Source organism: Callithrix jacchus, chromosome 1, assembly GCF_049354715.1.
Source record: "Callithrix jacchus isolate 240 chromosome 1, calJac240_pri, whole genome shotgun sequence".
Taxonomy (NCBI): Eukaryota; Metazoa; Chordata; class Mammalia; order Primates; family Cebidae; genus Callithrix; species Callithrix jacchus.
The window spans coordinates 199,903,742-199,930,789 of NC_133502.1; the positions used below are offsets into that span (position 1 = coordinate 199,903,742).

At 49.5% G+C, this 27,048-nt stretch overlaps 3 protein-coding genes across 59 annotated transcripts in view; 2 read left to right on the forward strand and 1 right to left on the reverse strand.

Moving 5' to 3' along the window:
• The window catches only part of EMID1 (EMI domain containing 1), a 54,254-nt gene extending 43,733 nt beyond the window's left edge, over positions 1-10,521 (forward strand). For 11 of the 34 annotated variants that reach the window (XM_009008714.5, XM_054245822.2, XM_035268583.3 and 8 more), the window contains one exon: positions 9,740-10,521. In XM_009008714.5, coding sequence (XP_009006962.1) covers positions 9,740-9,991 — 252 coding nt within the window. In that variant the 3' untranslated portion in view covers positions 9,992-10,521. Of the gene's footprint in view, positions 1-5,210; positions 5,296-6,256; positions 6,348-9,071; positions 9,287-9,739 lie in introns of all 34 variants that reach the window. The other 23 variants (XM_009008733.5, XM_054245840.2, XM_078337575.1 and 20 more) reach the window with 5 other exon arrangements.
• A 292-nt stretch (positions 10,522-10,813) lies between these two features.
• RHBDD3 (rhomboid domain containing 3) lies at positions 10,814-17,148 on the reverse strand. 4 transcript variants are annotated; one of them, XM_009008776.5, is made up of 7 exons: positions 16,914-17,148; positions 16,594-16,744; positions 14,675-14,864; positions 13,242-13,625; positions 11,652-11,814; positions 11,276-11,563; positions 10,814-11,186 (listed from the first exon to the last, which is right to left on the reverse strand). In XM_009008776.5, exons 3-7 carry the CDS (start codon positions 14,820-14,822, stop codon positions 11,009-11,011), a joined length of 1,161 nt encoding a protein of 386 aa, XP_009007024.1. In that variant the 5' UTR covers positions 14,823-14,864; positions 16,594-16,744; positions 16,914-17,148; the 3' UTR covers positions 10,814-11,008. The 4 variants fall into 4 exon arrangements, with proteins under 4 accessions (XP_009007024.1, XP_078193765.1, XP_002743690.1 ...); XM_078337639.1 differs by having other exon boundaries at positions 13,242-14,037; XM_002743644.6 differs by lacking the exon at positions 16,594-16,744.
• Positions 17,149-17,448: 300 nt separating this feature from the next.
• Positions 17,449-27,048, forward strand: part of EWSR1 (EWS RNA binding protein 1) — a 32,022-nt gene continuing 22,422 nt past the window's right edge. For 7 of the 21 annotated variants that reach the window (XM_035268519.3, XM_078337440.1, XM_035268521.3 and 4 more), the window contains exons 1-4: positions 17,449-17,516; positions 21,303-21,339; positions 21,479-21,530; positions 22,825-22,948. In XM_035268519.3, the coding sequence (XP_035124410.1) occupies positions 17,504-17,516; positions 21,303-21,339; positions 21,479-21,530; positions 22,825-22,948 (226 nt within the window). In that variant the 5' untranslated portion in view covers positions 17,449-17,503. Of the gene's footprint in view, positions 17,517-21,302; positions 21,340-21,478; positions 21,531-22,821; positions 22,949-23,360; positions 23,379-27,048 lie in introns of all 21 variants that reach the window. The other 14 variants (XM_035268470.3, XM_078337426.1, XM_035268474.3 and 11 more) reach the window with 5 other exon arrangements.

Sequence of the window (27,048 nt, forward strand, 5' to 3'; positions counted from 1 at the left end):
TCACTATGTTGCCCAGGATGGTCTTGATCTCCTGACCTCATGATCTGCCCATCTTGGCATCCCAAAGTGCTAGGATTACAGGCGTGAGCCACCATGCCTGGCATTTTTTTTTTTTGAATCAGTCTTGCTCGGTCTCAAGAAAAGCACAGTGGAGTTCAGTGGCATGATCTCAGCTCACTGCAACCTCTCTCTCCCAAGTTAAGCAATTCTTGTTGCCTCAGCCTCCCAGGTAGCTGACACTACATGCGCACACACCACCATGCTCAGCTAATTTTTTGTGTGTTTTTAATAGAGACAGGGTTGTTCTTGAACTCCTGACTTCAAGTAATCCGCCTACTTCAGCCTCCCAAAGTACTAGGATTACAGGTGTGAGCCACTGCGTCTGAACTTTTTTTATTTTTGTTTTTTAACTTTTTAAATGTTTTTGCTAAAAACTGAGACACAGACACAGACACGTTAGTGTAGACCTACAAAGGGTCAGGATCATCAGTATCACTGTTTCTGCCTCTTGTCCCACTGAAAGGTCTTCTAGGCAGTAACACGCTTGGAGCTGTCATCTCCTGTGATAAGAATGCCTTCTTCTGAATACCTCCTGAAGAACCTGCCTGAGGCTGTTTTACAATTAACTGTTTTTTAAACAAGTAGAAGGAGTACACTCTAAAATAACAATTCAAACTGTAATATATAGCTGGGTGCAGTGACTCACACCTATAATCCCAGCACTTTGGGAGGCCAAGGCAGGAGGATCACTTGAGCCCAGGAGTTCCAGACCAACCTAGGCAACATAGCGAGACCTTGTCTGTACAAATAAAAAAAAAATAGCTGGACATGGTGGCACATGCCTGTGGCCCCAGGCACTTGGGAGGTTAAGGTAGGAGGATCACTTGCTGGGGAGTTCAAGGCTGCAATAAGCCAAAATCACGCGACTACACTCCAGCCTGGGTGACACAGCAAGACCCTGTCTCAAAAATAAATAAGTGCTATATTATATTTATTTAAGTATAATGACATAGTAAATACTAGGCAATGGGAATTTTTCAGCTCCATCATAATCTTGTGAGACCACCATAGAGATTTGCAATCCATCGTTGATGGAAAGGTCATTACATGACACATGACTGTATTGTGCCACAGTTCCATCATTCTCTCTTGTATATTTATAGATCTTTTTTTCAAATTCATTTGAAAGTAAGCTGCAAAACCCAGCCACATTTCCCCTGACATTGCAGTGTGCACCTTGAATGAATATGGACATTCTCCCATATAACCACAATACCACTGTCATACTTAAGAAAGCTAACATTTATTTAGCAAAAGGATGCCATTTAATATGTGACTCACCTGTTATTTTACCAGTTGTCCCCAAATGCCTTTTTTTTTTTTTTTGAGACAGAGTCTCTGTCGCCAGGCTGGAGTGTAGTGGTGCGATCAGCTCAATACAACCTTCGCCTCCAAATCCCAAATAGCTAGGATTACAGGTGTGCACCACCACACCTGGCTAATTTTTGTGTTTTTACTAGAGACAGGGTTTCGCCGTGTTGGCCAGGCTGATCCTGAACTCCTGACCTCAGGTGATCTGCCCATCTCAGCCTCCCAAAGTGAGCACATGGTGTCTGGCCCTTAAAATGCCTTATATATATATAATATATGTAATTATTGTAATTATATGTAAATATATGTATTTTTAATTATATATATAGTTTAGTTTTGTTTTGTTTTGTTTGAGACAGAGTTTCGCTCTTGTTACCCAGGCTGGAGTGCAATGGCACGATCTTGGTTCACCGCAACCTCCGCCTCCTGGGTTCAATCAACTCTCCTGCCTCAGACTCCCAAGTAGCTGGGACTACAGGTGCGTGCCACCATGCCCAGCTAATTTTTGTATTTTCAGTAGAGATGGCGTTTCATCTTGTTGACCAGGATGGTCTCGATCTCTTGACCTCGTGGTCTACCTGCCTTGGCCTCCCAAAGTGCTGGGATTATAGGCGTGAGCCACTGCACCTGGCCTATTTATATATATGTATTTATTGAGATGGAGTTTTGCTCTTGTCACCCAGACTGGAGTGCAATGGTGCAATCTCTGCTCACTGCAACCTCTGCCTCCCAGGTTCAAGTGATTCTTCTGTCTCATTCTCCTGAGTAACTGGGATTGGAGGCACCTGCCACCACACCTGGCGAATTTTTTTGTATTTTTAGTAGAGGCGGGGTTTCACCATGCTGGCCAGGCTGATCTCGAACTTCTAATTTCAGGTGATCCATCCACCTCAGCCTCCCAAAGTGCTGGGATTACAGATGTGAGCCACTGCATCCAGCCTTTTTAAATTTTCAGATATGGGGTCTCACTATATTGCCCCAGGTAGGCTCAAGTGATCCTCCCACCTTGGCCTCTTAAAGTGCTGGAATTATAGGTGTGAGCCACCATGCCAGACCCCCTGGCTTTTTTTGAGACATATTCTTGCGCTGTCACCCATCCTGGAGTGCAGTGGAATAATCATAGCTCACTGCAACCTCAAACTCTGTGTTCAGGTGAACCTCCCACCTTAGTCTCCAGAGTAGCTAGACTGGAGGCCTGAACCTCAAGTTTTTCAGCATTTTAAGTTCAAGTTCTCCAAAAGCAATGTAACTCAAGAACTACAGGTGTGTGCCCCACACCCAACTAATTTTTTCTTTTCTTTTTTTTGAGATGGAGTATCACTCTGTCATGCAAGCTGGAGTACAGTAGCACGATCTCAGCTCACTGCAACCTCAGCCTCCTGGGTTCCAGTGATTCTTCTGCCTCAGCCTCCCAAGTAGCTGAGATTATAGGTGCGCACCACCACACTCAGCTAATTTTTATATTTTTAGTGGAGATAGGGTTTCATCATGTTGGCCAGGCTGCTCTAGAACTCCTGACCTCAAGTGATCTGCCCACCTCGGTCTCCCAAAGTGCTGGGATTACAGGACAGCCACCGTACCCACTCTTAATTTTTAAATTTTTTTTTCATAGATGTGGGTCTTGCTGTGTTCGCCAGGCTGCTCTCAAACTCCTAGCCTCAAATGATCCTCCCAATTCAGCCTCCCAGAGCAATAAGATTACAGGTGTAAACCATTGTGCCTAGCCAAGATCATTCATTTTTAGATCCTGCTCCTATAATATTTGAAGGGGGATTACTTTGGCATGCAGCCTGTAGTGATCCTGGGACCCCCAGGCTGAAATGACCATTCAGTGGCCTGAGGGTCACCCAATCCATGTGATGTGGACAGGACAGCTGGATCACAAGGGTTAGCCCCAGCAAGCAGGCTTACTCATATTGGGAGCCCTCTCAGTTGTTTAGATGGTTTTGTGAGAAGCAACAACCTTAAAAAGGTTGGCTTGTAATTACACAACTATGCATATTGTCCATCCCTTCACTTATCTGTACTGAGTAAACGACACCAAGAGAAACTTCCAGGTGTCCTCAGGGCTGGGATAGTTCTATTTGTCATCCTGGTGCTCTGTTGGAATTGAGAGATCTACATTCTGGAGATAGCTTTGGTCTGCACTAGGAAAGAGGAAGGAGTGTGGGAGTGTGGAGTGTTGTCAAGATTGTGGACCGGATGCTGGGGAAGGAAAGGATGCAGATGGGGAGGAAGAGATGAAGTCTCTGGCATGAGCCCTGGGCAGCAACTGGCACCACTTGGGGAGTGGGTAGCCCCAGAGCTGGTGGCCTTGGAGAAGGGGTTTTGTGGGCTCACTGCCACATCCCTGGGGCCTAGGAGCCAGAGACAGGGAGAAACAGACCTGTGCTGCAAAGAGGAGAGGGCTGAGCTGAGGGCGACACATCAGGATGTGCCAGAATGTGGGCCTGGTGTAGTCTACGCCCTGGGAGGGGTGAGCACTGTTTTCCAGGCAGGAAGCCCAAAGTGCAAAGAGTTGGGGAAGGGGCAGAGGCCTGAACCTCAAGTTTTTCAGCATTTTAAGTGCAAGTTCTCCAAAAGCAATGTAACTCAAGCCTTGTCTAATTTTAATATTGATGGTCCCCATCTTATGACGTTCAAATTACAATTTTTTTCTTTTTTCTTTTTCTTTTTTTTTGAGACAGAGTCTCACTCTGTTGCGCAGGCTGGAGTGCAGTGGCATGATCTCAGCTCACTCCGTCACTCCATCCTCCACCTCCTGGGTTCAAGCAATTCTCCTGCCTCAGCCTCCTGAGTAGCTGGGACTACAGGAGTGTACCACTGCACCCAGCTAATTTTTGTATTTTTAGTAGAGGCAGGGTTTCACCATGTTGGTCAGGCTGGTCTCGAACTTATGACCTTGTGGTCCACCTGCCTTGGCCTCCCAAAGTGCTGGAATTATAGGTATGAGCCACCGTGCCCGGCCTCAAATTACAATTTTTCAACTTTAAAATTGCGCAAAAGCAATAGTCTTTCAGTACATTCCTCAACTTACTTTCAAATAGATCTATTGTAAGTTGAAAATATTGTATGTCAAAAATGCAATTTTTTGGCCAGGGATGGTGGCTCATGCTTGTGATCCCAACATTTTGGGAGGCTGAGACAGGACTTGAGGCCAGGAGATTGCCTGGGCAACATAGCAAGACCTTCATCTCTTAAAAAAAAACAAATGTACTTTTGACTTGCGATATTTTCAACTTACACTGGGTTTATTGGGATGAAACCCCATTGAAAGTCAAGGAACATCTGTATATTCATTTGGGCATGAGTGGAAATACCGGTAACTAGCCTGAGCTCACTGATAGGAGTAATTAGGGTGAGGCTAATGGGGTGATTTAAAGCAAAAAGTGAATTTAAAGAATATGAAGTAAATAAGCATATAGGTGACCAAGGGATATGGCAGGAATCATGCAGGTATTGGGAAAGCAGCTAGTGCTGGGTGACAGACGTTACAGGACAGGAGGGCACCCAGCAGCCTCTGGGACCGCCAGTTCTGTCCCTGCGGATTTGCTCCCCCTGCCGTCAGCACTGCAGGATTTGCAGCAGTGTCAGCGAGCAGCCAGCTGGGGTCCAACGGGACCTTCTGGGAGGTCCCGCAGGGGTTGCTTCTTTCTGCCTGCCTTGTCCCTGCTCCTGTCCTCTCCTGGTCTTGTTTTGGCTGTCCATGGGCCCTGGGCTGTGGCAGGTAGTGAGGGGCTGCAGGTGCATGTCCTGGGTGGGGCATGGGCCACCGATGGGCTTTGCAGGGTCCCCTCCCCTGCCCCCTTCACGGCTGCATCTGTCTCTTTCCTCTGCAGGGGGAGGGGTTGCACCAACTACGCGAGGCTTTGAAGATTTTAGCTGAGAGGGTTTTAATCTTGGAAACAATGATTGGGCTCTATGGTGAGTAGAGACAGACAGACGGACAGACAGCCCAGCCCCTGCCTGCTGGTCTTCCCCAAGCCCTCCTGGGGTGGATCTGGCCTAAGCCGGGTCATGAGGTTGGAGAAGGTGCCTGCCCCAGGCAAGCATGGACCTGAGAGGCCATGGCCACCCATCCCTGACTGGTTCCCTCCACAGGGGCTGGGGTGCCCTAGAAACCCAGGCCCCGCCCCTGTGGTCAGACCTGGGCCTCTAAGCATTATGAACAGTGTGGTTTCCAGGCCTGCAGGGAACCAGAGATGACATATTTCAAGTTTGGAAGAAATTATGGGCAATGGAACCAAACTCCAGTCCAGCAGTGGGATTGTGGGCAAAAGAGTTACACTCCTGAAGTGCAAGGGAAAATGGGTAATCAAATCACAGCTCAGGGCAACAGGAGGATTATAGGTAATGGATCCAGAATCTAGTCGGCCTTCAGCTCTAGAGAAATCATGGGTAACAGTCAGCCCCCAAGACAATAGGTCATGGAGCAAGGCTCCTGAAGGGCAGGGGACTGCTGGTGACAGAGCCAGGCTCAGGCCCCAGGGGACTCTGGGTAATGCACCACCTACCAGTTCTGACCTTCCTCTCCCATAAACCCCCAGAGGCTCTTGCAAGGCAGGCTCTCCTGGCCCCAGGTGTCCCCTTTGCAGTTTTCCCTTTGGTCCTCCCAACCTGTTCTGTTGGTCCCTTTAGGGGACTAAGAGTCAGGCAGTCACCCCAGGCATTCACTCAGAAACTCCCCACCCATGTGGTCACTCAAGGAGCCAGGCCAGCCCTGTCCCCACCTTAGGAGGGAAAACAGAGGTCTCAATAAAGACTCACTCCCAGGCTCCTGCCCTGATGCCAGCTGGCAGTGCCCTCCTATCCTCCCCGCTTGGCTCCCCAACCCAGCCCTCGGAGGCCAGACTCGCACTGTCTGCTCTTCTCCATCTCCCATCAGGCTCCTAGCTTACAGAGCTTCCTGCAGCAGCAGGCTCAGCTGGAGCTCCTGGCCAGACGGGTCACCCTGCTGGAAGCCATCATCTGGCCAGGTAATGGCATGGCGGGCAGGCAGGGGCAGCCTCTTCCAGGAAGGGCCTGGGCATGCAGAAGACACCTTCTGATGCTCAGCCCAGGCCAGCGCACACTTGTTCATCCAGCCAGCCAGCAGATGGTGCCTGGTAGAGAGAAGGCTCTGGTCACTGAAGTGAATGAGCACCTGCTCTGTGCCAGGCACCTTGTTGGGACAGGCTCCACCAGATAAGACAGATATAGCCCTGCCCTTGAGGAGTGTAGGGTGCTGGGAGGCTCGGGAGAACCCTGACACTGGTAGAGAAACCCAAGGTGAGCTACACCACAGGGAAGGGAGTACAGGCAGCCATGGGAATACAAGTCCCTCTGGCCTGGTCTAGAAGAGGTTGGAGGGGGTATCAGGGAGGTCTTCCTGGAGGAGGTGATATCTAAGTGGAGACCTGAAGGGCAAAGATCTGGGGAGAGTGAACAGGCAGAGAAACAGCATGAGTGAAAGCCGAGAGACCAGGAGCCCAGAAGCAAGAGCGTCCAGCAGGGCCCAGATCGAGAAGGTCCTAGAAGGCAGCTTGGGATTACAGGAAGTGGTTAAGACACCAGTAGGCAGTACCCCTCCCTGCATCTGGCTCCTGGGAGTGAGGCTGAGAAGGTCTCTCCCCATGAAACTGGAGCCTGTGGCTGGCCCGGAGAAAGGAAGGGATTGGCCACTCGAGGGACTGGGCTCTTTTCCTCACCTGCCCAGCAGCCCCATCTCACAGCCCAGTGAGCACATCAGTGCACAGAGGCCTCCACATCATGTCCAACCTCACATCTATTTTAAAGACTGAGAGGCTGGGTGTGGTGGCTCTCAGTGTAATCCTAGCACTTTGGGAGGCTGAGGTGCATGGATCACCTGAGGTCAGGAGTTTGAGACAAGCCTGAGCAACATGGTGAAACCCAATCTCCACTAAAAATACAAAAATTAGCTGGACGTGGTGGTGGGCACCTGTAATCCAAGCTACTTGGGAGGCAGAGGCAGGAGAATCACTTGAACCTGGGAAGCGGAGGTTGCAGTGACCTGAGATCACTCCACTGCACTCCAACCTGAGAAACTTAGGTCCCAAGCAAGAAGGAGGGTGAAAGTGAGAGCCCAGCCTCCTTCATCCAGCAAAACCATAGGGAGCACTCTGAAAGCAAGGCTGGGTGGGCACTGGTGGTGCTCTGAAGTGCAGACAGGCCCCTGCCTTGGGGAGCTGCCCATAAGAGACAGGGAGTCATACCTATAGAGCTGTGGGGTTGGGGAGCACGGAAGGATGTGGATGAGGAACAGTCACTTATCCCTGAGGGTGGAGAAGTCTTCTTGGAAGACAGGACTCTGCCTTGAATCCTGGAAGATCCCAATGAGTGTGCCAGGTGGGGAAGTGGGCAGGGAAGCCCTGAGAGAGAGTCCTGCCTGTTCAGGGGCCCAGAGGCTGGGAAGTGTATGGGGTCTGCTTCCAGAGCCCCTCCCACAGTGCTGCGTGCTTCTCTAACTTCCAGAAACTTCAGTGCCTAGCTCCCAGACATCCTCCCCTCTTACAGAGGGGGCCAAGGACCAAATCTCATGCTCTCAGCACCTTTTTAGGTATCCCCACCCTCTCTCTGAGGATTGGGGCAGGAGCTAGAAGGGACACATTTGGGTCACCGTGACTCTGGACCTGTCCTTGCCTTCAGCCAGCTCTGACAGCCCAGGGAGAGAATTGCCAGGCACCTCAGAAGGCCCACACCCACTGCCAGTGGCCCCTCAAGCCAGCTAGGGTCAGGGCTTGGAGAGACAGGTCCAGGGAGAAGGAGATGGGACAGGGAAGAAGGTGGGACCCTCTTCATTGGCCCAACATACACAGCAGGTGCTACTGAGGACCCAGATGGAGTTCATGTTTAGGTTATAGTCAGTAATTATAATAGTATCAGCTGCCACGTGTCTGGCCCACCTGGGCAGGATTGATCATCGCCAATCTGTTAGAGTAATAAGCTTGCTAGGTGAGCAATGCCATGGCCATTTTACAGATGAAGAAACAGAGGCTTTGTGGGCTCTTGAGACTGCTTCAGGGTCACAGGGATAGGAACAGTCAGGCTAGGGGGTCCACCTCAGGTCTCCCTGCTAAAGTGCTGGCTCTTTGGGCTTCATCAGCAAAGGTTTGCTGACTCCGCTGCTCATCCAGGGCTCCAAATTTGATTGTGACAAAGTCACAGGGACCAGACCTACAGGAGACCTAGGTCAAAATGACAGCAACCTCATAACCATAATAATCCAGCATTTCCTGCAAAAACCACTTTCCAGTCCTGGTCATGGTAAACACATGTATCACAAGAGCATGAAAACGGAACTATTATCCCCATGTTCCCATGAGGCTCAGAGGTTCCGTGACTTGCCCAAGGCCACATAACTGTGGCAGACTGGGACCAGGACACAACCCTAACTGGCACTGGGGCCAGTGCTCTGTGCCACTCCTCTCCCACGCTCCCTGACTTAGGGCACGGTATGTCCCTTTCAGTGACCACACATGCCTGTCTGCTCCAGGAGCCCTCATCTCAGCCCAGAGTGCATGGGAGGCTGGCAACACAGGGTCAGGGCACTGGCAGTCATGATTACGAGAGGATAGCCCACTCCCTGGCAGTGCCCTCAGTGGGAACCTAGTGTTCACCAGAACCCAAGTATCTGTCCTATTGAGGCTTAGCCAAGTCCTCCACCGAGGGCTTCTCCTCCCTGAGTGTCCGTCTCCCCCTAGAAAAACAGCCTATTCTTCTGACCTGCCTGGCCTGCTCATTTTGCTTTGGGAAGGGCTGAGATGATAGTCACAGAAGGCTTCCTGGAGGAGGTGGCTCCTACCCTTGGTTTTGAAGGATGAGTAGTTTTCCAGTTCCATCTGGAACTGTCCCTGTTTTAGAGATGAGACAACTGAGGCTCTGACAGAAGCACATCTTGCCCAAGGCTGCACAGCAGGTCAGTGGCAGAGCCTGGCCACCTAAGCCCTTTCCCCCAACTGGTGGCTTAGCCCAAGTCTGTTCCCTAGCCTCAGTTTACCCAGCTACCAAATGGGGATGATTCAGGGCACACCTCTACCCCAAAATGAATAGAAAAAATAACCAGCCTTTATATGAAGCATTCATTGCATGCTAAACACTCCTAAAGGCAGTGCGTCTGGTTATTTCCACTTGACAAAGCAGGAATCAGAGGCCCTGAGTGCTCTCCTTGGGTTGGGGGCTGGTAAGTCCTGGGGGGAGGCACTAACCAATCTGCAGACCCCCTTTCCCACAGCTCTGCAGCCAGACACCAGGGTAGATTACACCTAGCAGAGGGTGCCCAGTTCTGCTACCCCCTAGAGGGCCAAGGGGAGGTGGGCACCTTACATGAACCCCCTAATGTGGCCTCTCTCCTTCTCCTTCCCTTTGGCAGAACCAGAGCTGGGGTCTGGGGCAGGCCCTGCCGGCACGGAAACCCCCAGCCTCCTTCGGGGCAAGAGGGGCGGATATGCAGCCAACTACCGGATCGTGGCCCCCAGGAGCCGGGACGAGAGAGGCTGAGGGCGGTGGTAGCTCCTGGGGCAGACCAGGCCAGGCTTCCCCTCCTACCTGGACTCAGCTAGCTGCCTCCAGGGACCACCCATCCATATTTATTAATGTCCTCAGGGTCCCTTCTGCCATCTAGGCCTTAGGTGTAGGCAGGTCTCAGTCCTGGCACCTCACACATGTCTGAGGCTAAGCAGGGCCTGAGAGGTGAGGCCTGGGCCTCAGTTTCCCTCTGTGAAGTGGGGGGATGTAGGCCTTCAAGCGGGGGTAGAGGTACAAGGCTTCCTCTCATCTGCTTTCTGAGCATCTAGGCCCAAAGGCACTGAGGCAGTCAGGAGCTGGGGCTCAGCACATGCAGGGATGACAGGGTGGGGAGGCAGTCTCCCATCCCCTCCTCCCCAACTAAACCTCGGGGTGCCCTCCAGCGTCCCTCCCTCCTTGTTGTCCAGTGCTGGGTTCCCACCCCAAGGTCAGGCTGCCCAATCTCTGACTGGATTGCCGGGGGCTCCTTGCCTCAGTTCTCCCCTCTGAGCCCCCAGCCTCTCCTGCGTCTCAGTTGGGGGTGGGGGCATGGAGAGGAAGGGGCCATGTGCTCCCACATATGCTTTTCACAGACACCAGGAGGTAGATGTGTGCTGGCCAATAAAGGCCCCTACCCGATTCCCCGCAGGCTGGTCTCACTGTGTGCTTAGATGGGGGCAGCAGGGAAGAGGGTGTGATGGGAGGAAGGCTAGAAATGGGCAGCAGACAGGCAGTGGAGAACACTCTGCGCTGGAGGACAGGCCTCCTGGAGGAACAGGCTGCACCGTGCAGGGGCAGGAAGCCTGTGTCTCTAGACATCAGGGGAACAGTTCTCCCACAACTGGTCATTCATTTGGTGCTCATTCATTCATTCATTCATCCCTTCATTCCCCTGATGCCAACACAGAAGAGTCAAACACAACTGCTGCCACCAAGGAGGTCCAGGTTGAAAAGCAAACTGGTTTTTATTCTCAATGTGTACTAGGGCAGCATGCTGGGGGCCTCTCCTGCCTCCAGAGGTGCCTCTGTACCCCACTGTGGCCCTCAGCAGACAGAGCAGGGGCTCAGGCTACCCACATGCAGCCCAGCCCCTTGGCATCCAAGGGCCTGCCTGTACCCCCACTCTCTGCCTGAGCTAGGGAGGCCCAGGACCCTCAGAGTAGGCAGGCCCACCCTTCCCCTGGGTCACCAGGGCCTCAGTGCCCACTTGTCCTCCGACCAGCAGTGACACAGCACCCTCCACTCGGCCTGTGGCTGCCAGCGCCACCACCGCCTGCTCCGTGGGGAAGCCCATGTGCTCCAGCTGCTGCAGCCTGTGGGGAGTGGGGAGACAAGTTGGAAGTGTCAGGGCCACCTGTGGCCCCAACACCAGGGGACCCCACCTCTGCCCAGCCCACCTTACCGCAGAGAGGAGACAGAGGACTTGGATAGCCATGGTGGGCTCTGGGGCCCCTGGGATGGCCTGTCAAGAAGTGAGGCCTGGATCCCCTCCTGCAGCATCTGCTCATCCAAGACCTCCCACATCGGAGTCCCTGGGGAGAAGCTGGCCCCGGCCCAGTCCAGGCCCACCTCTGAGGAGCCCTCCCAGGTGGGTTGCACAGGCCTCAGACCTGGTGGGGGCAGGGCCGAGCCTTCACAGTGGGACCAGAGGTCAGAGGAGGCCACATAAAGTGGTCCAGGAATGGGAGGCCTGGAGGAGTGGGAACAGAAGAGAGCCTGACTGCCAGCCCTGCCACATCGCCCGCCACCCAGATTGGTGTCCCCTGCATCACCCTCACCTCACTCCGGCAGGATGGGTGACAGGCAGCTCAGCCAGGCTGCTCGGGATGGGAAGGAGCCTCAGGGGCCAGCACCCTGCCAGGGTCCTGCACAAGATGCCCTCTTGCAGTGACTGCAGCTGCCGCTCCGAGGGCTCCAGCCACCGGAAGGCCCCAGCTGCGTCTGTCTGCCCGGGGCAGGGCGGCTGGTCAAGGAAAACCAAAAGCAGCCAGGGGTGGGCCCACACCACATGCTAGGCCCCATGCAAAGTGTGCTGGCCATTCCCTCCCATATCCTCACTGTGGCCCAGCATGGAATAGCATCACCTCGTCAGCAGCGAGGCTCAGAAAGGAAAAGGGATCTGCCTGAAGCTACTCAGCCAAACAGAGCCAGGTATGCCTCAGCCCAAAGCCTGGGCTCACCCCTGACCCACTCTGTTCCCAGAACCCTGTGCACCATTTCAGGCCCACCCTTCCTGGAAGAAGGTCCCATTGACACACCTGCTCTTGCCTTTAGACAGGCCTGGATAGTTCATGTCCCCAGTCCAAACAGGCTCCTCCCCCAAAAGCCAGAGAGCAGGGGCCAGAGGCACTTTTCCCCCCACAAGTATGAAGCACCTTAGGGCTAGATGCAGTGGTTCACACCTGTATAATCCCAGCACTTTGGGAGGCTGAGACGGGATGATCACTTGAGGCCAGGAGTTCAAGACTAGCCTGGGGAACAGACCCATCTCTACAACACATTTTTTAAATTAGCTGGACATGGCAGTGCACACCTTTAGTCTCAACTACTCAGGAGGATAAGGTGAGAAAACCGCTCGAGCCCAGGAGTTTGAGGCCGTAGTGAGCTATGATGGTACCACCACACTCCAGCTTGGGTGGCAGAACAACTCTGTCTCTAAAAATTGAAAGTATCTTACGAGCAGAACACCAATAAATAGTGCTCTAGCACTGTTTTATTTCTTCCTTTTTGGTTTTTTTTTTTGAGACAGTCTCACTCTGTTGTCCAGGCTGGAGTGCACTGGCCTGGTCTTGGTTCATTGCAGCCTCTGCCACCCAGGTTCAAGCAACTCTTCTGCTTCAGTCCCCTGATTAGCTGGGATTACAGGTGTGTACACCATACCCAGCTAAGTTTTATATTTTTAGTAGAGATAGGGCTTCACCATATTGACCAGGCTGGTGTCGAACTCCTGACCTAAAGTGATCCACCTGCCTGGCCTCCCAAAATGCTGGGGTTATAGGCGACAGCCACTGCGCCCAGCCAGGCTTTTAACTTTTGTTTTTATTGCTCAAGGTGGTTTGGCTATTCTGGGTCTTTTGTGGTTCCATTTATAAAGTTTAGGATTATCTTTTCTATTTCTGTGAAGAATGGCCTTGGTATTACAGGGACCCCACAGAGCCCTTTACATTGTAATTGGCACCTCTACCAGTCAATGACCCCCGAGGCCATTGACTCAGAGCATGGCCCAGAGAAGGACTCAGAGAAGCTCCTAGAATGTGTGTGCACAGCTTCCTGGTATTGCTTGGGCCTTAACCCCTTTGGCCACTTCCTTCCCAGGCATGCACAGAACCTGTACGTCCCCACGGGCCCTGGGCTTAGGCAAAGGATACAGGCCAGGCCGGCAAGGAGGCCACAAAGGAGCTGCAGGAAGGGTGGCTCAGAGCTGAGCAGTGGGGTCAGGGCAAGCAGCAGCCACGGCGGCAGCCACGGTGGCAGTGCCCCACGGGGCCGTCTAGGGCGGTGTCCCTCCCCAGCCAGCATGCCCAGGTGGACAGGCATGTATCCACAGCCGCCGGCTGCACCAGACACCCCCAGGCCTGCCAGCAGCACTGCTAGCAGCCCGGAAGCCAGGGCGAGCAGGGCCGAGGCATGCAGGAACCTCAGCGTGCCCAGGTGGCACTCCTGCTGCCAGCCCAGAGTGGGTAGCAGCAGCAGGCTCAGGAGCAGGCCTGGCAGGGCCGTGTGGCCCAGGGCATGGGTCAGCAGCCGGTGCACTGGGAGAGAGAAGGGGCTTATGTGCCAGGTTAATGGCTCCAACATCCAAGGCTGTCCCAGGTGTGCCAGGTTGAAGGTTACCCTACACCAGGGCCACCCGCTGAGCCCACCTCCCCTCCCCAGGAGCCAGTCTACCCACTTAATCATTGGTGGAGGGGGACCAAGGACTTCCAAACACTGCGGCTATGCCTCTGTGGCATGAAACTGAACACGCCGACCTGCCACTCAGTCTTCTCACTAACAACCCGCTACTGAGCACTCACTATGTCCCAGACACCATGAAGGTACTCGGCTTCCACATTTACTGAATCATACCTGGCTGAGAGCATGAGACTGCTTGCTTCAATCCTGGAGCTACCCCATTCCCTCAAGCTGTGTGAGCCTGGTCAAATGAGGGTCCTCAAATATAAACTGGAAGAGTTGTTATTACTGAGAAACAAGTGCTCCGTTGAGGTCGCTCCTCAAGCCCCCAGCATCTCCTCCTTCCCATCCTCATGCTTGGCTGAAATTCTTAGTTCTTTTCTTTTCTTTTTTTTTTTTTTTTTTGAGACAAAGTCTTACTCTGTCACTCAGGTCGAAGTGCAGTGGCACGATCTTGGCTCACTACACCCTCCACCTCCTGGGTTCAAGTGATTCTCCTGCCTGGCTAATTTTTGTATTTTTAGTAGAGACAGGGTTTCACTATCTTGGCCAGGCTGGTCTCAAACTCCTGACCTCAACTGATCCACCCTCCTTGACTTCCCAAAGTGCCGGATTACAGGCATGAGCCACTGGGCCCAGCCTTAGTTCTTATTTCAAGAAAAAGAGGCCAGAAAGGGAATCAGAAAAGCACTCCTACCCACAGGTTCCAGCCCACCCTGCCGAGTTATCTGCCCTCCCTTCTTGGCTGTGGATGTGCTGGGCATGCTCCTGTCTAAGGCCAAGCTTCCCCAGGACACTGGGTCCCATTCCTGCTTAACCTCTGCAGGGCTCATGCTGCTCCTGCCAACTGGGCCCAGGCCCTACACCAAGTCTCCTGCTTTCCAAGGTCCATGTGGCTGGCCCTCACCCTGCCAGGGGTCCAGCAACAGCTCCGGGGCCAGGACGAGGCTGGGGCCGGCTCCCAACAGCCAAAGACTGCTCATCAGCAGCATCAGGACTGAGGAGGCAAGAGGCAGCGACAGGAACAGCGGGCTGTGGGGGCCCCTGGCATGCATAGCTTGGTTGAGGGTGGTCAGGGGCGGTCCTGGGGCTGTGTGCTGGGGGGTAAAGGAAAACAATAACAACAGTTATTATTGCAGCTGTTATCTCACCAATACCCTCTCAAGTACCTTATCAACAGCCCTATTTTACAGAGGTGCAAACAGGCTGGAGAGGCAGGCCCAGCAGCTTGGCCATAGTGGAGCTCAGACCTTAAACCATTTGCTCATGAGCCAACTTGCCATTCCACTCACCTACATTTAAAGACTGGCAGGGGACAGGCATAGAGACTCGAGTCCTGATGGGCCCTAAACTCCCAAAAAGAAGTGTACAGCCCCCTCCCCCAGGGCGAATTCGAGGCCAACTCTAACCCTCTCCTGTTCTCTCCCTTCACCTCAGGCTACTACCTCACCCCGTTTCCACCCTCCCCTGTGCCCAGCCTTAAGGCTCCAGATGGTTTCAGTTGCCCTTGACCCCGGGGTGGGACCAGCCAATGGGCAAGCAGACTGGGGAAGGGGTGGGGCAGAAGGGCAGGAGTCCCACATTTTGAGCCCTACTAGGAGAGCTGGGACTGAGACATCCCCTTTGAGGGCGAGCTCATCCATGGTAAGCCTCCTCCTGCATCCTCACTGGCACAGACCCTCTGGCTCTAGCTCCCCTTTCCACAGGAAGGGCCCAGTATGCGCTCCACCTCTTTCTGCTCTGTGTCCCTAAGCAAGTTTCCCAGCCTCATCTTTTTACAGATGAGCCTCTCCTTCCTCATCTGTAAAATGGGACTTCAGAAATTCCTTTCCTCAGAGGATGATGAAATAAAAAGGAATAGGCTAAGGCAAGCCCTGGCCCACAACTCTTGCTCGGTAAAACACAGCAATTCCCTACTAATCATGGCAGGCGTCTGTTGCCATCAACGGGCCCATCGAGATGGCCTCAGTTTTGGAGGTGGCTGCTCCAGCCTCACTGGTCCCAGCTTTGGCCCTCAAACATGGCCTTTCCCTGCCCACCAAAGCAAGGCCTTTTCCTCTCTGCTTTCCTCTTGCATCCAGCCTGTCCTCCAGGGCCTGTAGGTCTTCATCCCTGGTCAGGCCTCTTCAACCCAGGACTCCCACTGAGCTGATTCAGGGCAGGAAGCAGGATCCCAGAGAAACAAGAAGGCTGCCTAATCTGCTCCCCTGCCAAGGGCATTCTCCACATCTACCAGTTTCCTGCAGGAAAAATGTGGAAAGCTCCTCTGCCTGCATTGTCCTTTCCTCCACTTCGCCAGCAGGCAAACTCCTATTTCACCCTTTGAAGCCCAGCTCAAATATGCCTTCCCCTCCTCTGGCCCCCCAACATCATGGATCTTATCCTTATGAGCACGGCTTGGCCAGTCTGTCTCCCTAGGCAGGTGGTCTGAGCTCATGGCTCCTCTGATCCATCCCCAAATTCCCCAAGGTATTTACAGCACACAGCCAGTGCTTTATATGTGTTCACAGAAAAAAAGGACACTAGCTTGGCTCCTGGTCCTGTTGAAGGATTTGAGGGCATCACGGGCCTTGGCATCCACCTAGGGGGCTAGGCTTGAGGTCCAGGAAGGTGTGTAGGGGCCAGCCTTGCCTGGAAGCAGGGTTTGGGCCCAAGGCACCCACCATAAACCTCCTCCTGCATCCTCACAACCATTCCCCCCGCTCTGGGCACCTTAGCAGGGGTGAAGGGCTTGCTCGCGGAAACTCGGAACTGGGACTTGAGCCCCTTAGACCTCACTTTCTTCAATCTACGAAACGGAGTGGTGCACCACCAGGCCCTGCCTACCTTACTGGGAAGCCAGGAGGGCAGAATGGAAAACAAGGACGGAGATTCTTCCGGGTGGCGGATGGAGTAGGGGTCCTACGGCCTGCCTGGTTCGAACCCAGCTGGGGAATTTGCAAAGATACTCAATATCCTTGGGCCTCAGTTTCCCCTTCTGTAAAAACAGGGGTATTGGATAAGGAATGATTAAAGGGCCTGCTCCACCTCGACTGCTACAGGGGATGGGATCTTGGGGCCAGGAACGGCGTTCGAGGCCTCCCACCCAGGCGACCGGCCTCGGGCCCCTTCCCCGCTGGCCAGGGCCACGCGTTCCGGGTACTCACTGCGGAGCGCGCCCCGCAACCCCGAAAGGCCGGTCGGAGACCCCGGCTGGGAGTAGGGACTGTAGCTCCCAGGTAAGACCCGGGAACCCTGAACCCATTCCGTGCACATCCGGCCGCGTGACCCCGGCCGAGTGGCTGGCGCGCCACCCAATTCCCCGAGGCCCGCGGATTAGTCAGCAGTTGTTCTCGCCCGGGTCCCTTCCCCCAGCCCTCCCGCCGATCTCCGTCTCCCTGCAAGGCAGACTCTTCAGCGACGGTCCCTAGAGCCAGAGGACGGAACCATTCCTAACAACCTGGCCTCGTGCGGAGAGCCTCTCCGGTTTCACATTGAGACCCGCTCAAGGGCTCTCTGGCCCCTTAGGTACTATTTTGGCCCGAGCATCACGTCCGGCGCTCTTTAGAGAGGATTGGGACAAGGGTTGCGTACGCGAAGAACGAGACAGCGGTGGTTCATCCCTCCTGACCCCACCCCCATGGCCTGGCCCGATGGTCGCGCCCGAGGTTGCGGGATTTGCGCCTGCGCAGTGCGGCGCCTAGAGGGAAAGCGAGAGGGAGACGGACGTTGAGAGAACGAGGAGGAAGGAGAGAAAATGGCGTCCACGGGTGAGTGTGGTGTAACTGCGGTCGCGCCAGCGGTAGCGGGAACGCCCAAACAGGGGGCCGTTTGTCTGTAGGCTTGGCTGGGAAGACTGAGTGGGGTTGCCGAGAGGGGTTTGAGGTACCCGCTGCGGCCCGAAGAGCTCAGGGGACCGGCGTTTCTTTCCCCTCCCCCCACCGGGCGGGCCGGTTCTGGAACCTTCCGCCGTCCGCGGCGCGCGGGGGGCTCGCGGCGGCGGGGGCGCGCGGGGCCCGCCTTGGCCTCCATTGTGTGGCGGTCCTCGTGCCCTACGCTCCGGGCCTCCCGCCACGTGGGCGGGGCCTGCGGCCTTCGAGGCCCTGCGTGAAGAGGGGGATTTGACCAGGCCTCGAGCCGGTCAATGTGAAACCGCCGGGGGCGCCGCAGGCCGCTGTTCCTGTAAGGCCGCTCTCCCCAGTTTTCAGGGTTTCCTGAGAAACCAGGGAATAAAGCAAATAAACAGAGAAGATTTCTTGGATTTGTGGGCCGAGGGGTGCCGGCCTATGAGCGGGAGCCTCGTCATTCTTAAGGCCTGGTCGGTTGGGGCGTCTGGCGCTGCCGAGATGCTCCTTCGGTGGCTTCCAGTCTCAAGCCGAACTTCTGCTCGCCTGGGCTTTACACAGAATGTGCTTCTCTCTTGCAGGGCCTCCAGTTTGCGGCTTTCTTAGGCTTCTCCATTTTTATCGTTATTTATTAATCCACGTCTTCCCTTCCCCCAAAACCAATTAAGTAACTTCCCAGGGCCCTTTTTCTGCAGACGCCGAGGGATATATCTGTTGTTCTGAGGCCAACCTGGATCGAGAGATGAGAAATGTTACCAGAAAGGAATTTCTGGCCTCTCTGACCTAGGAGGAACAAAAGGCCAAGCCTGCATTTGAATTACGCTTCAGCTGTGGTCTCGCACGTTTATTCGCCTGCGTTAGGCCGGGAGGCCTGTTGATTTCGTTGGTCGATAGAGGAGAGGGAAAAGAGGCCGTAGAGGACTTGAAAGCAAGCCCCGGGTGGGAACTTCAAAATAGGAGTAGAGAGGTCCTTAAAGGAGTGTCGCCTAGCCATCACCTGCAATTCACAACTTCTGGGTACACTAACCCGCGGAAATTGGCTGGGTAGAGCATATTTGCCTCTGGGGGAATTATCAGGCCACCTGGCTCCAGGTTTTAGAGACGGTGAGAGAGAAGATGGGAAAGAAAAGCTCTGGACCCCCCCAGAGTTTTAAGAGTCCAGAATTTAGCAACTTAAGGACAGTTTAAGAATTCTCCCCATCTGTGTGGTCAGTTAACAGGTAAGTGTTGGCGGTTCTTGCCAGGGTACCAAGGAGTGCCTGTAGAAGAGAGGACTCTGCAATACCACAGTCTAACCTCATGGTGGGAAGTGGTGGCCTAGGTGCCCTTTCCACCCTTTTCTCCTCTGCAAAAACCTGAAAAGGCAAAACGTGTGCGTTGACGTTTTTGCATGGCTGGACATGTCTTTTTTCAGTCAACTTTGTTCAAGCTTTGTCCCTGGTAACTACCATATGCTGTACTCTATTAGAATTAGAATTGTGGTTGCTGTGAGGTAAACACCTTAGGCTTGGCTGGAGGGGCCTTCAGAGAGTCACATAAGTAATCTGGGCCTCAGTTTCCTTTCCTGTAAAATACAGAAGTTAGACTAGACCTAAGCATTGAGCTCTTCTGACCTTCCATCATAAGCATTCCATAAATCTGTCCCATGCTGACTTCAACTCAGGTAATGTGAAACTTTAAATCTGCAGCTTCCATAGTGACTGCTATTAAAGTGTTAAACCGTTGCCTTGGGTTAATTAGAGGTTTTCTGTCCTGGTGTGTATCTTGTAGAAAAGTGTATGAAACATATATCCAGTGCAACAAAGAATTACAGTGCAAACTCCCAGCAGTCTAGAACCCCCATCCCCCATCACAGTGAAGTGATTTTTAATAAAGTCTGTGGCTCACTTTTCGGGATTAAAAACACGGTTGCTGAATAATCTGACCAGTGCGTAATTGTATTAGATTGGTGCAAAAGTAATTGTGGTTTTTGTCATTAAAATGGCAAAACCACAATTACTTTTGCACCAACTCAATCGCTTGTTTGAGATCCTGTGATGTTTGTGTGGTCTGGGGAGATAAATACAAGTTCTTGAAACAAATTTGCTACCTCCTAGAGCCCACCAGTTAGTATAGGGCTGAATCCTCTGGTTTCTCACACGAGATCATTAGTTCCATATCAGCTTTGCCAGTTTTATGCTTTACATAACTGCTCTTGTGCAGAAGTCATCTTGCAAACGATGAACTTGCATGCCAATGATTCAGAATTATTTCTCAAGCAAAGACCTCAACAAAACCTGGGTTAAAATATTTGATGTTAAATGCTTCATTGCTGTGATGTTAAATGTTTCGTTGCTGTTTCATTGCTATGTTTATTCTGTAGATGCCACATGGAAGAAATGATTTGCATTTAGTTTTAATGTTACAGAGGGTAGTGCTATTGTATTGCTATTGAAAATGCCTTTAAGATTGTTGTGAACACATTTGTTTTTTCATTATAGGTAGCCTTTGGGCAGTTAATGGGATCCTCTTGGTGATTCAGGGTTTTGAGTTAAGAATGTGTACAAAGGAAAGAAAGTAGAGAGATAGATTCAGCAAAGTTGTCTCAGGCCAGGCCAAGGTATTGTGAGGCTGGCTTTGGATTGCATGAAGTGGATGCAATTGTTGGTTTTGGATGAGGGACTACTTTCTGATTGGAAAATAAAGGACCCCTTTTTTCCATCCTAATGGCGGTACTGTCTTCAGACACAACAAGATATGTATTCCTATGGAAAAGGGAAGAATTGGGCAGAATTTTCAAAAACAATTTAACTGCCTTTAAAAAAAAAACACTAAACTTATCTAACTTTAATTCAGTAGTGCTCTGAATGCATAACTATTTTCTGTTTGTTTTTACTAGTTGTAGACACCTCAGTGGACCAGAGTTTTTAGTCCTTTTGGATGCATGTTGTAAATTTCATAGGAAAAGCAAAATTACAGGGAGGTTTACTTAAATAAGGAATGAAAATACATGTCATTTTTTAAGTTGAAATCATTTTGAGTTGTATGAAAGATGGTTCTCTTCTTTGCCAGTGTTCAGGATTCTGCCTTAACTGTGCTTCACCAGGATTTATAATGTGTCTAGCTTTTGAGTTTCTGCACAAATGTAGTTCTGACATAGCAAACCCTTTAAAACACTGGACTGTGGTGACTATCTTTTTTGTCTGCCATTCCATTTCACTATCGTTGAGCTAGGGAATGATCGTCCAACTTGCTAAAGTGCCGGGAATGAAAACTAATTTTTTAGGAGAGGTAGCTTCTAACGAAACCAGTCTAGTGTTAACTTTGTATTATTGTTGCATGCCTCCTTTTTATATGAGGGTAAGAACTTCTGATCCTGTTAGTAGATCTTGTTGTCAGTCTGAGATGATGATCATCCTGTATTTCAAATGACAACGGAGATTGTTGGGGGGATTGGGGTTGTGGTCATGGGAACATGCAAAGTATCACTGACAAATCAGCTGATCTTGACCTCATTAGCTCATCCCGTAGTAAAATGTTCTGAGTTTAACTGGCTTAGAATTTTTTTTCTGTTAGGTCTTGAGAGAGAAGGGGTATTCATTTGGACCTGTGTTGGCAGGTCCCCTCTACAGTTTAAAGATTTCCTCCTGCCACATGAAATCCTTCCTCCTTTTTTCTCTTTCCCTTGTTTGTGCTAATTTTCCACTATTTTTTCTCCTCATTTTCCTCTAGATTACAGTACCTATAGCCAGGCTGCAGCACAGCAGGGGTAAGTCAGTCTTTTATAACCATATTTTGTCTGTGATTAATTTTTTTTGTGATTAGAGTGTAGAGCCTTCTATAATTGTAGAAGATATGGTGATATTTGAATGTTCTCTATTCAAGTATTGTATTTAATTCTTTTGCAGCTACAGTGCTTACACCGCCCAGCCCACTCAAGGATATGCACAGACCACCCAGGTAATCTTTAAGATAATTATGTGTAGCTGCACCTCCAAGTAAAATGCTGCTCTCAGTCATCCAGTAAAACAAATGAGTAATGTGTTTGTAATAGTAAAAAACCCAGCCATTTTAAACTTCCACAGTGAGAGTACGAAGTACCCCATTCTGCCATCATAAATGAAACCATTCAAAAGCTGCTAATTGGCTCTCTATGACTTTGTAGTATGATTTCACAAGTTAGGTGCCTTGTTCCATGCTTGGTCCTTCTGCATTGTGTTTAAATTTAGTGAATTTATTCATCATAGCAATTCTGCAAAGGAAGATGATGCTATGGCCATTGCAGTGTGTAGATATTAAGTAACTTGCCAGTGGTTGCACAGTAAGTGGTGGGTTACCTCTAAAAACTGGTTACCTAGCCAAAGAGCTCTAAGCTCTTTCCAGTAAAGAGTCTGTTAACAAGCCTAGGCCAACAGATTCTAGAAATAAGCCTTCTAGTGTTCTCAAGATCATGTTGAATTCTGAAATGATCTATGCCATACAAGGGATACTAATAACTGCCATGGAAACATTCTAGGACAGGCAGAGTGTGATGTCTGGCAGATCCTACATAACTGATCATTTAAACAAACCTAGAGAATGATCATGCTAATATCTGCAAGAATAGCTCATTTCTTGCCTGATTTTAAGTGTTATTGTTGTCTACGTTCAAAAGACAGTACTTGTGGTTCACTTTATTTTGAAGTGGCGTAATAGTTTTAAAGCCTTTGTGTCAGGCTGAAAATCTGGTTTTAAATTTCTTCTGACAGATTTTAGTCCTCTTCATTGCTTTCTCTTTGTTCATTTTGTCTTCTTACCATTTGTTTTCAGTCACTACAATTGTGCTATGCCAAGTGCTGGCAGTTAATACACCTGTGCCCTTATTGCTCTTCCCTTGAGTGTCTTGTTAATCTCATGTATGGTTAACTGAGTTTTTGCCTGATTGTCTTTTTTCCCCCCTTTGAGAAGCTGTGAATGACGTTGCCTATTTATCTAATGAACTTTTTTGTAGCTAACTTTTCCATAATATGAGTGAATTAGGTAAGGGATAACAAACATTCATGATACTGTGATTGTCTGGTTTTTTTTTTTTTTTTTTTTAATCTTCTAGAAAGCAATAATTTTGATTTTGGTTCTCCAGTTTAGAAACTTAGACATCAGTCCATTTTACTGCTGACAATTTAGGAACTTAGACATGAGTTCATTTGATTGCTAAAATACAAAAGTTCATGTATGAAGTTCTTGTGTTCATTTTTTTTTTTTATTTTTGAAGCAGGCATATGGGCAACAAAGCTATGGAACCTATGGACAGCCCACTGATGTTAGCTATACCCAGGCTCAGACCACTGCAACTTATGGGCAGACCGCCTATGCAACTTCTTATGGACAGCCTCCCACTGGTAAGGCCTGCCTTGGAGAGATCTTTGGGTCGTATTGGCTAGGGCATTGGCTAAGAAGCTTGGTAGTCATGCTTTCAAATGTATATTCTGGTCCATACCTTGGCATCTGGGGAATCCTTTATTCTTAGGAAGAGGGATTTTTTTTTTTTTTTTTACCTTCCCTTCTAGTCTTGAGAGATCTCTGATACAATGCGGGTGGGATAAATTCTAAGAGAGAAAAGAACTTTTCGTTTGATACCTTGTATAAATAATCTCACAACAAAAAGGAGACTATGTAAAAGATTGTGCTAATGCTAAATACTGAGTAAGAATGAGCCTTCTTAAATTGAGCTGCTTAAAAATCAAACTGGTTTTCACATGTTTGCTTCATCTGATAGTGTACCCTCTACTTTTTGTTTTGTGCTTTCCACAGTAGAAGGGACCAGTACAGGTTTGACTATCCTGCTCATTCTTGCATGGGAAATGCTTTCCATCTTGTCTAACCCTGTAATGTTAACCCTTTAGGTGTTTTCATTTGTTTAACACCCCGCCCCCCCCACCCCCGAATTTTCTAACATCACACACAGCAAGGTGCTAATGAAAAACTGCTTCAGGTGCCATTTGCAGATCCATGTCCTCTTCTTTATATGATTTTGGGAAAGGTTTTCTTAATATTTTTTTTTCAAGCCTTAATAATAGTTATTTACCTTCCCAAGGGTATTTCAGAGGATTTCTCCCCAGCTGATTTTCCCCTGTTCCCTGAAGGATAGATTGCATGATCAGATTTATTTAGAGGAGCAGACTGCCACCCTGCATGTATCATGTTTGTCTCTTGGTTGGTTTCTAGTCCAGACACATTTTATTTTCTGTTTTAAGTGTTATGAATTATTTTAGTCCATGGTATGTCTTGAATATATATAACAGCATTCCAAGAAACTAAAAAATAAACCATTCCAAGAATTAGAAGAAATTGTATTCTGATACTGAGGTTGGGTGGGATACATGAAAAAATCTATGATAATTTTTTTGTGTTTAGTGCTGTGAAATGTTTCAGGCTCTCTGCCTCCCCTTTTACTATTGCTATTGTAAAAGACGGTTTAATAAAGTCCTAAAGGTGTCAGAGCTCTTATTTTCAAACTATCTTTAGTTCTCCAAATTATGTATAGTCTAGTTAAGGGGAAAACCCTATCTGTAATTTATCTCATTGAGTACCAGTGTCCTGATTTTGATGTGAGGTACTTTGTAACCCATCTAGGGTGTTTCTCGAATAGGATGGGAAATGTTTATATAAACTTGCTGGTGGTAGTAATTGCAGCTGTGGGAAGAGCTGGAACTAAAATTACACAGTTTGGATTTTTTAGTGTAGAATTTTGAAATTGTGAGATAGTCGGGCACGGTAGCTCACGCCTGTAATCCCAGCATTTTGGGAGGCCGAGGTGGGTGGATCACGAGGTCAAGAGATCGAGACCATCCTGGTCAACATGGTGAAACCCCGTCTCTACTAAAAATACAAAAAATTAGCTGGGCATGGTGGCGCGTGCCTGTAATCCCAGCTACTCAGGACGCTGAGGCAGAATTGCCTAAACCCAGGAGGCGGAGGTTGCAGTGAGTGCCATTGCACTCCAGCCTGGGTAACAAGAGTGAAACTGTCTCCAAAAAAAAAGTGAGATAAGCTTCATGCATTAAAGCTATTACTTTTTTAAAAACAAGTAAGATGTGAACATGTGGCTTAGATCTAGCCTTTGGAATCCTTAGATCATTTTACTGGGATGCGATGGAGTGATTTATAGGCAAAGTAATGGTTCTCTAGAGCCATGTATCATATTGTCATCGGTTGAGAAAGTTCCATCATGACTCTGGGCCTGAAAAGTACAGGTCACCCTAATACAGAGACTAGTAGCTTTGATGAGCTAGATTGCACTTAATGCTATTTGTATAGAATTCACAGTTTATAGGGTGACTTCTTATCTCCCTTAATCTTCCCAAGAACTTTTGGGTTATAAAAATCATTATTGGCCGGGCGCAGTGGCTCACACCTATAATCCCAGCACTTTGGGAGGCCGAGGTGAGTGGATCACGAGGTCAAGAGATCGAGACTAACCTGGTCAACAAGGTGAAACCCTGTCTCTACTAAAAATACAAAAATTAGCTGAGCATGGTGGCACGCGCCTGTAGTCTCAGCTACTCAGGAGGCTGAGGCAGGAGAATTGCCTGAACCCAGAAGGCGGAGGTGGCAATGAGCCAAGATCGTGCCATTGCACTCCAGTCTGGGTAACAAGAGTGAAACTCCGTCTCAAAAAAATAAAATAAAATAAAAATAAAAATTAAGCCTGATGAGCAAAGACAGAGCGAGACTCTAGCTCAAAAAAAAAAAAAAAAAAGTCCACTGGGTAATCATTGGAGGGTATAGATAAAAATACACTGTTCTCTTCTAGGATTTTTTTTTTTTTTTATAATAGAGTTTTGCTCTGTTGCCCAGGCTGGAGTGCAGTGAACAAAACTGAGTAGGAGCCTAATAGGTAGTGAGTGGGTTCAAGCACACATACTGCTTTTTTCCTTACATCAGGCTGCCTTTACACATAAAAATCATTGGGTCCATGTGCGGTGGCTCACGCCTGTAATCCTAACACTTTGGGAGGTCGAGGTGGGCAGATCATGAGGTCAGGAGATGGAGACCATCTTGGCCAACATGATGAAACCCCATCTCTACTAACAATACAAAAATTAGCCGGTAATTTTTTACATGGTGGCGCGTACCTGTAGTCCCAGGTACTCGGGAGGCTGAAGCAGGAGAATTGCTTGAACCTGGGAGGCAGAGGCTGCAGTGAGCCGAGACTGTACCACTGTACTCCAGCCTGGGCAACAGAGTGAGACTAGCTCCAAAAAAAAAATCAACTGGATAATCATTGGAGGGAATAGATTAAAATACACTGTTCTCTTCTAGGATTTTTTTCTTTTTTTAATTTTGTTTTAAAGACGGGGTTTCACCATGTTGGTCACGCTGGTCTTGAACTTCTGACCTCAGGTGATCCGCCCTCTTGGCCTCCAAAGTTCTTGGATTGCAGATGTGAGCCACTATGTCCGGCCTTTTTTTTTTTTTTTAAAAGAGAGAGTCTTGCTGTTGCCCAGGCAGGAGTGCAGTGGTGCAATCTCAGCTCACTGCAACCTCCGCCTCCCAGGTTTGAGCGATTCTCCTGCCTCACCCTCCTGAGTAGCTGGGATTACAGGCATTCACCACCATGCCCAGCTAATTTTTGTATTTTAGTAGAGATGGGGTTTCACCCTGTTGGCCAGGCTGGTCTTGAACTCCTAACCTGAAGTCATCCATCTGCCTTGTCCTCCCAAAGTGCTGGGATTACAGGCATGAGCGACCGCACCTAACCTTTTCTAGGAATTTTAAAAATTAAACTTTAGAAGAAAGCTATATAAACATCAGTTCAGTGGAATTCTTAAAAATGTTTTTACTGTTGAACAAAAATTTTGGTTTGTCTGTATAATGTTTCTTACCACCTTTTTCCTTCAAGTTGTCAGGTGTGTTTTCTTCTTTTTTTTGCCATTGGTCTTTTTTTGGTTATTAAATCATTTTGCTTTGTTGGTTTTCATTCATTTTGCTTGGCTGCTTTTGTGGGTACTACAGATTAATTAAAAGATTATTTGTTAACCCAGTGTCTGTTGCTATAATCCTTAGCATGACAAGGCCCTAACTGTTGCTGCATAGTTTTATAACATGAGTTCCTGCCCCAATCACTTCTAGTTTTTTGTTTTTTTAGTTGCCCTCGTAAATCTTACAGATTCGCTTGTAGCGGGCAGTAATCTGTGTACCAACAGTAGGGTAGATGGTACGAGATTTTAGTTAAATTTAAATAAATGAATGTCTTACGTGGTTGACCTTAGGACTCTGCCAAAAAAAAAAAAAAATTATCAGTTCAGATGAACAACATGCCAACTCAAAAACTTGTATTGCTAGGGACTTCCTGTTTTGTGAAACTATGTATACTTTCATGTACATTTTAACCCAGCAGTTTTGTTGAGGAAATTACTGTCTCTGTGTACAATTAAATTCAGAATTTCCTTTCAGTATTTGAGGTGGAGAAGGAAGAGTGTTATACTCTGTGCTACAA

Excerpts from the sequence above, each read along its gene's own strand:
- RHBDD3 (XM_002743644.6), bottom strand. The coding sequence starts at position 14,822 with ATGCATGCCAGGGGCCCCCACAGCCCGCTGTTCCTGTCGCTGCCTCTT. Across the intron at positions 13,626-14,674 it reads GTTGCTGGACCCCTGGCAGG|TGCACCGGCTGCTGACCCAT; the intron begins GTGAGGGCCAGC and ends TCTCTCTCCCAG. Across the intron at positions 11,187-11,275 it reads TCCTCTGTCTCCTCTCTGCG|GCTGCAGCAGCTGGAGCACA; the intron begins GTAAGGTGGGCT and ends CACTCCCCACAG.